Source organism: Carcharodon carcharias, chromosome 1 (assembly GCF_017639515.1).
Source record: "Carcharodon carcharias isolate sCarCar2 chromosome 1, sCarCar2.pri, whole genome shotgun sequence".
Classification (NCBI taxonomy): Eukaryota; Metazoa; Chordata; class Chondrichthyes; order Lamniformes; family Lamnidae; genus Carcharodon; species Carcharodon carcharias.
Window position 1 is genome coordinate 249,662,706 of NC_054467.1, and position 12,763 is coordinate 249,675,468.

The following is a 12,763-nucleotide window of genomic DNA, read 5'->3' on the forward strand; positions in this document are numbered from 1 at the left end:
ATGAATGCAGCTCCAACAATACTCAAGAGGCTTGACACCATCCAGGACAAAGCAGCCCACTTGATTAGGACCACATCCACAAACATTCACTCCCTCCACCACTGACACTCAGTAGCAGCAGTGTGTAGCATCTACAAGATGAGCTGCAGCATCTCACCAAGGCTAGTTGCCCTTGAGAAGGTGGTGGTGAGCTGCCTTCTTGGATCACTGCAGTCCGTGTGGTATAGGTACACCCAGAGTGCTATTGGGAAGGGAGTTCCAGGATTTTGACCCAGCGACAGTGAATGTCGTTCCAGTGCCTAGGTCAATGCTGGGTGGGCCATCCAGTTTCATTTCTTTTTTGAAGCTGTGTATCGGTTTGATACAACTGAGTGGCTTGCTAGACCATTTCAGAGGGCACTTTAAGAGTAACCCACATTGCTATGGGTCTAGAGTCACATATAGGCCAGGTAAGGACTGCAGATTTTCTTCCCTAAAGGGCATTAGTGAACCAGATGGGTCATTTTACAACAATTGACAATGGTTTCATGGTCATCATTAGATTTTTCACTACTGAATTCAAATTCCACCATCCGCCGTGGTGATTGGACCCGGGTCCCCAGAGCAATACCCTGGGCCTCTGGATTACCAGTCCAGAGATTATCCTCTCTAGTCACACAATATCCTGACTTAGAGCTATATCGCCTCCCTTCCCTGTCACTGGGTCAAAATCCTAGAATTACCCCCCTCGCCTCCCAACAGCACTCTGGGTGTACCTACACCACAGGGGCTGCAGCGGTTCAAGAAGGCAGCTCACCACCAGCTTCTCAAGGGCAATTAGGGATAGGAAATAAATGCCGGCCTAGCCAGTGACATCCACATCCTGTGAGAGAATTTAAAAAAAAATTCAGGCGTGCATTCTCCAGGATTTTACATCCATTAACTTGCAAAATCCTGCTGTGTATTTCCAGTCAAAGAGTCTACAGTGCAGAAGTCAGCCATTCAGCCCATCAGGCCTCTACTTGCTCTTTCAAAAGAACGGCCTAGACATCTTAGGCAGTGTGTTCCAGATCTTAATCCCTGGTGTGCAGAAATTTCTCCTCATTTTTCTCTCTCGTTCTTTTGTCAATTATTTTAAATCTATGATTTCTAATTACTGGCCCGCTTGTCAGTGCGACCATGTAGTTTCCATGACAGGAGTGCAGCATTGTAATGTTATCTCTTTGGTCTACACAACTCAGTTCCTCCAGGTGATGAATTTACCGACTGAGATATCAGGGAACAATGGATCTGGTGATTAATTTAATTCATTAATAAGTTATAAGGTGGAATTTTATGGCTCCATCTGGGGGGGTGGTGGGGGCTGGGCCAGAAAATGCGACGAGCCATTCAAAAGTCCATTTACTTCAGCGAGACCGGAAAATCCCGCTGCTGGGAGGAGCAGTAAATTTCCACCCAGAATATTTCATTGGAAACGCTGCTTTGTTTCATAGTGAAATAAAGCAGACTTGGAGTTGCCAGTTGTGATTAAATGTATCGCTGGAGGTTTCATCACATGACTTGCCCCTACACTCCAACAGCCAACACATCCATCCTTGTCACGCACTGCCTTCCAATACCAACTGGAAAGCAAAAAGACCAGTTACCCAATTGGATGATGCTCGACTGTCGGCCAAACAGGCTTTTTTTCCCTCATTTTCAATACCTTAATTCCTGGTAAAGAGAAAATTACAAAGAAAGTGATTTTTTTTCCAGGGCTGTGCACAGCAGTGTCTTGGAGATTGATCTTCAATTCTCGGAGACATCAAGCCAACCCAGAGTATTGGCAACCCCAAGTACCCTGGGGAGCAGGTGGGAAAATGGAGTTGAAGCCTAAGATAAGCCATGATTTCATTGAGTGGGCCATGTGTCCTACTCCCACTCCTATTTCTTGTGTCCTTACATTCTTCTAGGTATACTGGTCCTCAGTTCATGTGTCCTGCTCTGACTCTGACCTCTGTCTTCATAGGACTTCCTGATGGAGACCTTCATCATGTTTAAAGATCTTATTGGCAAGAATGTATATCCTGCTGACTGGATGGTGATGAGTATGGTTCAGAACAGGTCAGTCAGCCATTGGACTACATCTATTTTAATAGTGATTCCCTGAATTTCTTTCTCATTGTTCTAACTTATGTGGAAAATGTTTTTCATATTAATGTCCAAGCTGTGCCCACTTCTGGTTTCCCCACCCACACCGCCTCACACTCGGATGGTGTCCTTTCAGAGACCAAGGCCTGGATTTTCACTCCTGGGTCGGGAACGCAGTGTCAGGACACTTCCTGGCTCAGCGAACCTGACCCTGGAGAAAGCGCTCCGGAAGGTCAGATTTTCGTTCCAGGGTTGTGGGACTTGCTGGGAGTCAGGTTGGGTGACCCCGGAATGTGTGCCGAGGACGTCGGGTGCGGAGGTGGGCTGGGAGGGAAGACCTGCCTTGATGCAACGGCACTGTATTGAACTTTTTAAAAAAACAGGAAATCATTAAACAGACGTCCAGCCCTCACTACTCACACCCCATCACACAAACCCCCACACACTCCCCATGCCTCATCCAAGCCAACCCATGCCATCAGATTCCCCCCACCCACCCCATGGCTCTTCACACCTTCCATACCTACCTAGGCCCCTCTAACTAGTCCCCATGGCACCTCATATTCTCCATGCCAACCTATGCCCCTCTGCCCACTCTCCATGGACTTTCATATTTGCCATGCCAACCTATGCCCCTCTGCCCATTCTCCATGGACTTTTATATTTGCCATGCCAACTTATGCCCCTCTGCCCACCCCAAGGCCCCTCATACCCTTTATGCCAACCTTTGGCCCCCACCCACCCCCTCATACCCTTTATGCCAACCTTTGGCCCCCACCCACCCCCTAGCCCTTTATAGCCCTTGTGCCAACTCACGCCAACCCATGCCCTTCCTCCCACCACCCTTTGCCCTTACACCTACCGTGCCGACTCACTCAGTATCCACCATGGACAGACCTCAGGGCACATGCTGAGATTAAATAAAACAAAGTTCCAAGTGTCTATTGCAGACTATATAAAAAAAACACTTATTTATATTAAAAAATTACTGCATTTGCATTCCTTCAGCCACAACAAACATTTTATTCAATTGCATAATCCCTTATAAAAACATGCATTGGGATTCATAGTCCAACTTCAAAGAATCCAAAACCATTTGAAGCTATGGGTCAAACTGTAAAATGGCAGGCGGCCTACTGATAATGGATGGTTGTGAAATGAGTTATGTAGCACTAATTCAGTAATGGAAACCCTAATGCTTACGTCAACAGACAGAGTGAAATAGAATATATTTATTTTTTGACACTCCAGACAGTTTTTTTTTCAAATAGTTAAAGAGCAAGACTTTTAAATTCCTTGACAGCTTGATAACATTGACAGTTCATTTTGACATTTTTGACCGCTGTTTTTGGCAGTTCCAATGAGTTACACACTTTTTTTACGCACATTCATGTCTTCTTTTAAAATTACAAAAGACACCTTACCTCTCCCTAATGACACCTTACGTCTTCCAAAGGGCACCAGATCTCCTCCAAATAGCACCTGAACTCCACCAAAGGTGCCCTGGGACCATATCCAAAGGGGTACCTTACCTCTCCAAAAGGGTACCTTGGCTATCCAAATGAATCCACAAAGCTCAGACCTGCAGCTACCAGGTCTAATCCATGCACGCCAGCTTCCTGACACCTCTCACACCAAAATCACAGATATGTGGAGGCAGCTGCAGATTTCTATGGGCAGCTGCCTCTACAAAGCGTGCATGCGATAATGGTAGGCGCCACGTTCAGGGGCAGGACTTCTGGATTCAGGCCTCTTCTACCATTCTCGCCACCATGGAGATCTTCACCGTCATGGCGAAAATCAAGGCCCAGGTGTTTGCCTTCTGGAATTCGCTTCCGAGAATGGCTTTACGTTCCTACCTCTCTCCTTCACCTTCAAAAGCTCCCAAAATTCAGCAGTCAGGCTTGCCTGCTCGTGAACTTGACAGCCCACGTTTTTCACCTATGGCCAATTAGTGAGCGCAGAGGCAGGGAATCCTGGCCAGTGAGCTCGTTCTTAAAGGAAGCAGGACTGAAAAAGCCAGGAATTTGTTTGAATGTCTTCTCTCATTTCATATTAAAGTAATATATACACAAATGCAATATAAATCTTGCTCATTCAATTTATTGCCTTATATTGAAACTTGCCAGGAAAGGTTTCCAATGCATCCAGGTTGCTATGGTGATGTTGCCAAGAAAGATATCCCAAAGTGCATTGCAATACACAACCGTGGCCCAACCTGAGGGCTAATCTGGGGCCATGTGACCCAGGAAGAGCTGCTCCTGTTTCATTCCTGTAGCATTCTTTTTCACCTTTAAGTAGTATTCAGATACTTACAGGGGAAGATTTTCCCCTCTTCAGGCAGGCGCAGTGGGCGGGCACAGGAGCGGCCACGCAACGGTCCACTGCCCGCGATTGGGCCCAGACCGAGATTCCACGTCCGATGGCCAATTAACGGCCAGCCAGCGTGAATCACGCGCTGAAACGCTCAGCGCTGCCTGGGTGGGGGGAGGGCGAGCGCCAAAGTCAACGCCTGTGCCCGGGTGCGCTCCCTGAAGGCATGGGGGTGCCTCAGGGAGCTGTAAATTTTTTAACTTTGCAAATAAAGATGTTAAAATTTAGGAAAACACGTCCCCGCTCTTGTGACTCTGTCACATGAGCAGAGACATGTTAAAAAATGAGTTTTGAAAGTTTTTGAAATCGCTCTTCGAAACCTCACCCTGCCCTGTGTATGAGGTTTCGCTAAAAATGCAAAGGCCGCTTGGCCTATTCGCCTGCCCGCCAGCTGTAAGGGAGAAATTAAATTTAAGTAATTAATTAATGGCTTAACCGCCCTCTTAATTGTTGGCAGCGTGCCTGCTGACCAAAATATCGCGCGAATGTGCGATGATGCCAGGACGCTCGCCCAGCGTCGTCACATGTTATTTCATCCTTATGCGTGCCAGGTGCACACTCACACGCTAAGGTGAAAACTCAGCCCGTCATTTTACTTTGCAGTATACTCTCAACAAATTGATTTAAAATTGCTACCGCGAATAGAAAGGGAGTTTACCGCTTCCAACCATGTTTTCCATCCATGGCCCGAGGCAAAGATTCAGGTCAAAGGCTTACGAGTGGAAAGGGATCGCATTTCAAGCTGGGAGTAAGCGCTTAATTTCATCAGCGTTGTCCGACTGCAGCCAGCTTCCTAGTGCAGTTTGCAGTTGGCTCAGTGGTTTCTACAGTGACCTCAGTTCTGTTATGTCAAGGACACCATCCAGGAGAGAAAAAAAAACAGCCTAACAATGCCAAGCACATTCAAGTTGGCCAATAATGGGGACCTCAGAAGGAAAGCCAGTCCTGAAATGCAGCCAAGCAGGAATAATGTTTTTTTTTTCTTTACTTGTTTGTTGACTAAGTCTATTTTACCAGAGATTTACATTTCCAGCACAGAACTTTCCTTGTAGAAAGAGTTATCAGCGGCCCAGGAGCCTTGACAGGCCCAGTTTATCTTGACAAATGAACCTCTAGCCTGAAAATTATTAATGTGCTAAAGCTGGCTTTGCCACTAACCCTCCCGAGTTCTGATTGTCTTTTGTACTTTTTTCTTCAGTCATACAATGTGTTATCTGTCAGAAAGATAATGGACCTGAGGGAAATATTCTTCTCATGTGCTTTCCCCACCACTGTTCTTGTGAGATGAAACACAGGAGAATGTTAAATTCTTAACAAATTTGCGCATACCCAAAAACCAGGGACAGAAGAAAGGACAGGTATTTTGCAAATTGGGGAATTTGCAATCATGTTAAATTATATAGAATGTGCAGCACAGAAACAGGCCAATCAACCCAATTGGTCTAAGTCAGTGTTTATGCTTCACACGAACCTCCTCCCATTTTTTCATCCCAACCTATCAACATATCCTTCTTCTGTTCCTTTCTCCCTCATATGCTTATCTAGCGTACCCTTAAATACATCTATGCTATTCCTGCCAAATATGCCCCATTCCCCATTCTCATCGCTCTCGGGGTAAAGAATGTCTCCTGAATTCCCTGGTGGATATATTAATGGCTATTTTATTATATGACCCCTAGTTTGATCTCTCCCACAAGTGGAAACGTCTTTGCCATGTCTACCCTATCAGACTCTTTTTATCAAACCCTAACTGCAGTGAGGTATAGCCCTATTAATTAGAGACAGGCATGAAATAGAGAGGTTGAAAGCCAGAGGAGAGAGAAGCATCATGTATCTAATAAAAAGGTTTATTATTTTTTAGCATAGTCTGCCCCAGAATGTAAGACTGGGATTAGAGGTCCCGGTGTACTCATTGCACAAGGAGATTTGTGAGAAAAAAGAAAAGTTCTGGAAATATATTGTGAGCCCATCAGCACCTGAAAGGTTTCAAGTTTAGACCCTTTCAGATTTTCTTAGTGTTGTATATTTGCTGGTTTGTTTTATATTTTATATATCTGAATTACCTCACGGCAGTGCAGAGATGACACTAAGTCAACAATAGGTTTATTTACAGTGTTTTAAAATATCTCAATAATAATATGATTTACACACATGTTCACAGCACAGGCTTCACAGGGCTTTATGGAAGCTGTTTATCTCTCAGGGACTATACCCAGGCTTAATTAATCAAGCACAATGAACGTAGATCAGTTAACAGGCTAATATAATCAAACACAGATCAATTGAACCATTGAACATTACACTTTGCACTCGATCCTAAGTAGACATCCGTTTGTCAGTAGCGAGAAGTTTGAAGGGCCAGGTTTATCTGTCCTTTTTATGTTGCGCCTGAGGTATTGAGTCAGCAAGGAGAAGTGAATACTGGGACATCAGCGGGGGAGGAACAGATGGACATAAGTTATCACCTTTCCACACTCTGCTTATTGATTTTTGGCCCTTTTCAATTAGCAAACAGGATGTTCAGTAGGTACTGTCATACTTTTTTGGGGCTGACAGTTAAACCACGAGGACAGGTTTCGTAGATTAGGTTTGTATGTCCTCAAGTACAGAAATGTACTTGAAAGTAGTCCTCTCCTGCAGTCAAAACCGAAGATTTTGCCTTTTGTGTCTTCCTCACAGCTTACATTCTTACCTAGTTTTGCATTGTCAGCAAACTTGGATACATTACACTTGATTCCCTCATCTAAATTATTAGTATAGATTGTAAATAGCTGGGGCCCCAACACTGATGCTTGCTGTACCCTAATAGCAACACCTTGTCAACCCAAAAATAACTTATTTATTCCTACTCACTGTTTTCTATCCATTCACCACTGTGCGTTAATATATTATTCACAACACCATTTTGTGCAAAAATCTTTTATGTGGCACTTTATCGAATGCCTTTTGAAAATCCAAATACACTCCATCTTCTGGTTCCCCTTTATCTACCCTGTCAGTTACAACTTCAAAAATCTCTAATAGATTTGTCAAGCACCACCTCCATTCATAAAATCATGTTCACTCTGCCTAATCATATTATGCTTTTTCTAAATGCCCAGTTACCACTTCTTTAATAATGGATTTCAGCACCTTTCTGATGACTTTCAGAGCTCCATGTTTAAAACCCACCAATCAGACTTCCACTCCAGTCACAGTGCTACAATGGCTCTTAACTGAGTCATAAATATCATCTTATGTGACTGTGACAAAGGTAAGCTTTCCCTGTGCCCCCCCCGCCACTAACGCCACCGCCCCCCGCCCCACCCCTCAACCCCATCCTCTTCAACCTTTCTGCAGCCTTTGACACAGTTGACCATGAAAGCCTGCTCCAAAGCCTCTCCATTGTCATCTGTCTGGGTGGGACTACACTCACCTGGTTCCATTCTTATCTATCCAGTCATAGCCAGAGAATCACCCACAGTGGCTTCTTCCTGCTGCTGTATTGTTACCTCCGGTGTCCTCCAAGGATCTATCCTTGACCCAGAATCACAGAATTTTAACGGCACAGAAGGAGACAGCCCATCATGTCTGCACCGGCTCTCCAAATGAGCATTATGACCTTGTTTCTATTCAAATAATCATCTAATGTCCTCTTGAATGCTTCAATTGAACCTGCCTCCACCGCACTTCCAGGCAGTGCATTCCAGACCCAAACCACTCGTTGTGTGAAAAAAGTTTTTTCTCATGTCACATTTTCTTCTTTTGCAAATCACTTTAAATCTGTGCCCTCTCGTTCTTGATCCCTTTATGAGCAGGAACAGCTTCTCCCTATCTACTCTGTCCAGCCCCCTCATGATTGTGAACATCTCTATCAAATCTCTACCAAGCCGCCTTCTCTCCAAGGACAACAGTCCCAACCTCTCCAATCTATCCTCATAGCTGAAGCTTCTCATCCCTGGAACCATTCCTGTAAATCTCTTCTGCACTCTCTCCAATGTATTCACATCCTTCCTATAATGTGGCACCCAGAACTGTACACAATACGCCAGCTGCGGTCTAATGAATGTCTTACATAAATTCAGCATAACCTCCCTGCGCTTGGACTCTACGCCCCTATTCGTAAAGCCCAGGATACTATATGCTTTATTAACTGCTCTCTACACCTGTCCTGCTACCTTCAATGATTTCTTTTTGCCATCTATATACTGCCCATCAGCGACAACATCCAAAAAGCACAGGGTCAGGTTCCATATGTTCACTGATGCCATACAGCTCCACATCTCTCTCAATCCCTCCACTGTCTCTAAATTGTCAGGGTTCCAATGCTGGGGAAACAGAAATTTCCTCCAATTAAATATTGGGAAGACTGAAGCCATTGGGCTGAATTCTGCCATTGCGCCAAGGCTCCCAACAACAGGCCGGAAAGCTGGGGATTAGACCACCTCGGCTGTTTGCTCGAACCAGGGCTGCATTTTCAGGGGGCAGGCATCTAACTGGTCACCATCAGGGCTGCCGTCTGTTTAAAGGATGGCTGCCTGCTCCCAGGAGGCCAGCAGCTCAGCAGTATCAGGGAATGATAGCCACAACTAGGACTACGCCTGGAAGGAGAGGACACCATGGAAGTACGTCACTCACGCAGCCAGCTAAATGGGGTTTGTTGCCCTCTCTCGCTGAAGGATTGGTTCGAGTAAATGGATTTCTTTTTCTACCTGCCCTTTAGTGATCTATGTAATTTTCAGATTATGGTTACAACATGGCTTAATTTCAAAGACGAAATGGCCTGTGCAAATGTCTCTGACTCAGCTGCAAAAGTGGCGTTCTCCATCCATTTCATAAAGAACCCCAGCTCTGATACTAACGAAGGGTGTCACCCCCAAGTGGTGACCCATGTCTTCACTTCCAGTTATCGGCGATCTTACCACACAGACCTGGCATTGGGGGGGTTGTGGTAGAAATTTGGCCTCTATTCTCTAGATTTTGGAAGAATGAGAGGTGATTTCACTGAAACTTATAAAATTCTTACAGGGTGCGATGGGGTAGATGCAGATAGGATGTTTCCCCTGGCTGGTGAGTCTAGAACCAGGGGACACGATCTCAGAATAAGGGGAAAACCATTTAAGACTGAGGTGAGGAGGAATTTTTTCATTCAGAGGGTGGTGAATTTTTACTCATTGGAAAAGTAATGGAATGGGTCATCAACAGTGCTATCATTCGGCACTTGCTTAGCAATAACCTGTTTGGGTTCCACCAGGGCCACGCAGCTCCTGACCTCAATACAGCCTTGGTTCAAACATGGACAAAAGAGCTGAACTGCTGAGGTGAGGTGAGAGTGACTGCCCTTGACATCAAGGCCACATTTGACTGAGTGTGGCATCAAGGAGTCCCAGCAAAACTGGAGTCAATGGGAATCAGAGGGAAAACTCTCCGCTGGTTGGAGTCATACCTAGCACAAAGGAAGATGGTTGTGGTTGTTGGAGGTCAGTCATCTCAGCTCCAGGACATCACTGCAGGAGTTCCTCAAGATAGTGTCCTCGGTCCTATCATCTTCAGCTGCTTCATCAATGACCTTCCTTCCATCATAAGGTCAAAAGTGGGGATGTTCGCTGATGATTTAACAATGTTCAGCACCATTTGTGGCTCCTCAGATATTGAAGCAGTCCATATTCAAATGCAGCAAGACCTGGACAATATCCAGGGTTGAGCTGACAAGCAGCAAGCAACATTCATCCACACAAGTTCCAGGCAATGACCATCTCCAACAGGAAAGAACCTAGCCATCGCCCTTTGGCATTCAATGGCATTACCATCACTGAATTCCCCACTATCAACATCCTGGGGGTTACCATTGACCAGAAACTAAACTGGACTAGCCATATAAATACTGTGGCTCCAAGAACAGGTCAGAGGCTAGGAATCCTGTGCCAAGTAACACCTCCTGACTCTCCAAAGCCTGTCCACCATCTACAAGACACAAGTCAGGAGTGTGATGGAATACTCTCCACTTGCCTGGATGAGTGCAGCTCCCACAACACTCAAGACGCTTGACACCATCCAGAAAAAAGCAGCCCACTTGATTGACACCCCTTCCACAAACATTCACTCCCTCCACCACTGATGCACAGTAGCAACAGTGTGTACCATCTACAAGATGCACTGCAGGAATTCATCAAGGCTCTTGTGACAGCACCTTCCAAACCCACAACCACTACCATCCAAAAGGACAAGGACAGCAGATGGATGGTCACTCATCATCCTGACTCGGAAATATATCTCCGTTCCTTCACTGTCACTGGGTCAAAATCCTGGAGCTTCCCCCGTAACAGCACTGTGGGTGTACCTACACCACATGGACTGCAGCGGTTCACGAAGGCAGCTCACCACCATCTTCTCAAGGGCAACTAGGGATTGGCAATAAATACTGTCCCAGCCAGCAAAGCCCACATCCCGTGAATGAATAAAAAAAAACATTCTCTACCTCAGAGGGCTGTGGAAGCTCAATCATTGAGCATGTTCAAGACAAAAATTGATAGATTTCTGGAGATTAATAACATTGAGGGACATGGGGATAGTGGGAAAGTGGCTTTGCGGTAGATCAGCCATTACCTAGTTGAATGGCGGAGCAGGCTCGATGGGCTGAAGGGACTACTCCTGCTCTTATGTTTCTGTGGAAGTTGTTGAGAAGCAAGGTTTCCCCGGGGTTGGCTGTTAACACTGGTCATCTGGCTTAATAAGCCCTTTACGTGGCTTGATGTCATATTTGGCTCTGTAACACTCCAGTAAGGTGCGTTGAGATGATTTATTACCTTAAAGTCGTTATATGAATACGAGTTGTTGTTATGGATAACTAATATCGGACTGACCAGCCTGTAATGTGGAAACCTTGCTCTTAGCTGTAGGTATAGCAAAGACTGGAACTGCAGAGTAGAATTGCCAGTCACTGTGGCATAACACAATTGTTGACCCTCATCATGAACACTGGTGAAACTCAGCACTTTTGGTTTACTTCCTAGATGTGGAAGAATTCCATTTTCCTGGATCTTTTTCTCAGCCATCAGTTGTGCTCCATTACTTTTGCAATATCAATTCCAGGCAGCCATTTGAGGGCAGGAAGGTTTATCGTAAGGCAAGAAGAGATAGTTCATAATGTCAGCCATTCTATTTTCTCCCCCATTCTCCCGCTTAAGGATTGCTTCGAGCAAACGGATTTTTTTTTTTAACCTGCCCTTTAAAGGCCTATGTAATGTTCTGATTATAGTTTCAACATGCTTTAATTTCAAAGATGAAATGGTCTGTGAAAATGGGTTTCTCTATGACTCAGCCACAGAGGTGAGGTTCTTCATTCATTTCATTGAGAACCTGTGTTCTCACACTATTGAAGGGTGTTACCCAAAGTGCTGAGCCAAGTTTCCATTTTTGGTTATTGGTGCTCTAATGGAGATACACAGAAATGACAATGCTGAAACAGGCCATTTGGCCCCACTGGTCCTTGTTGGCATTCACGCCCATTGTGAGGAAGCGGACCCACCCTGTTTCCATATATCTCTTTCAAGTCCTTTTCCCATATTCTGTCAACATGGGGAAAATAGTTTTGACACAATGAGTGGTTAGGATTTGGAATGCACTGCCTGATAGGGTGCTGGACTCAATAGTAGCCTTCAAAAGGCAGTGGGATAAATACTTGAAGGAGCAAACATTGTGGGATATATGGATCCAGATCATGGAACCAACTAATGTGGTGAGATGGTGGTATAGTATGGAATTGTAATCTAGAGACGCAGGCTGGTGGTCTGGGGATATGGAGTCAAACCCCGCCATGTTTAAATTCTATTAATAAATATGGAATATACAACTACTGTCAGTAATATTGACAAAGATAGATTGTTCTAAAAACCCATCTGGTTCACTAATGCCCTTTAGGGAAGGAATCCTGCCACCCTTATCTGGTCTGACTTGTGGTTGAATCTTAATTGCCATCTGAAATGGCCTAACAAGCCATTCAAAAGCAATTAGAGATCAGCAACAAATGCTGACCTTATAGATGATGCCCACATCTCATAAAAGAATGAAGAAAAAAATTGTTCTTCCAAAAAGCAGGCCCTCCTTATTTGCTGCATAATTCTACGATTCTTTTCATTTTGTGTTGTGTAGCTATACAGTTCCTTCATCCACCTACTGAATCCTGAAGCATGACCCAGTTTCTGCCTCAGCAACAAGCTTGGAAGAGAATTCCACCACCTCATAACTTTATCTGTGAAAGAAGTTTCTCCTGATCTGTTCTAAATTTCTTACATTTATTCTT

At 44.9% G+C, this 12,763-nt stretch overlaps 1 protein-coding gene across 1 annotated transcript in view; it reads left to right on the forward strand.

Moving 5' to 3' along the window:
* The window catches only part of LOC121278030 (dedicator of cytokinesis protein 2-like), a 1,199,266-nt gene that overhangs the window by 811,306 nt on the left and 375,197 nt on the right, over window positions 1–12,763 (forward strand). Inside the window, exon 29 of the mRNA XM_041188048.1 lies at window positions 1,988–2,082. Within this exon, the coding sequence (XP_041043982.1) occupies window positions 1,988–2,082 (95 nt within the window). The remainder of the gene's footprint in view (window positions 1–1,987; window positions 2,083–12,763) is intronic.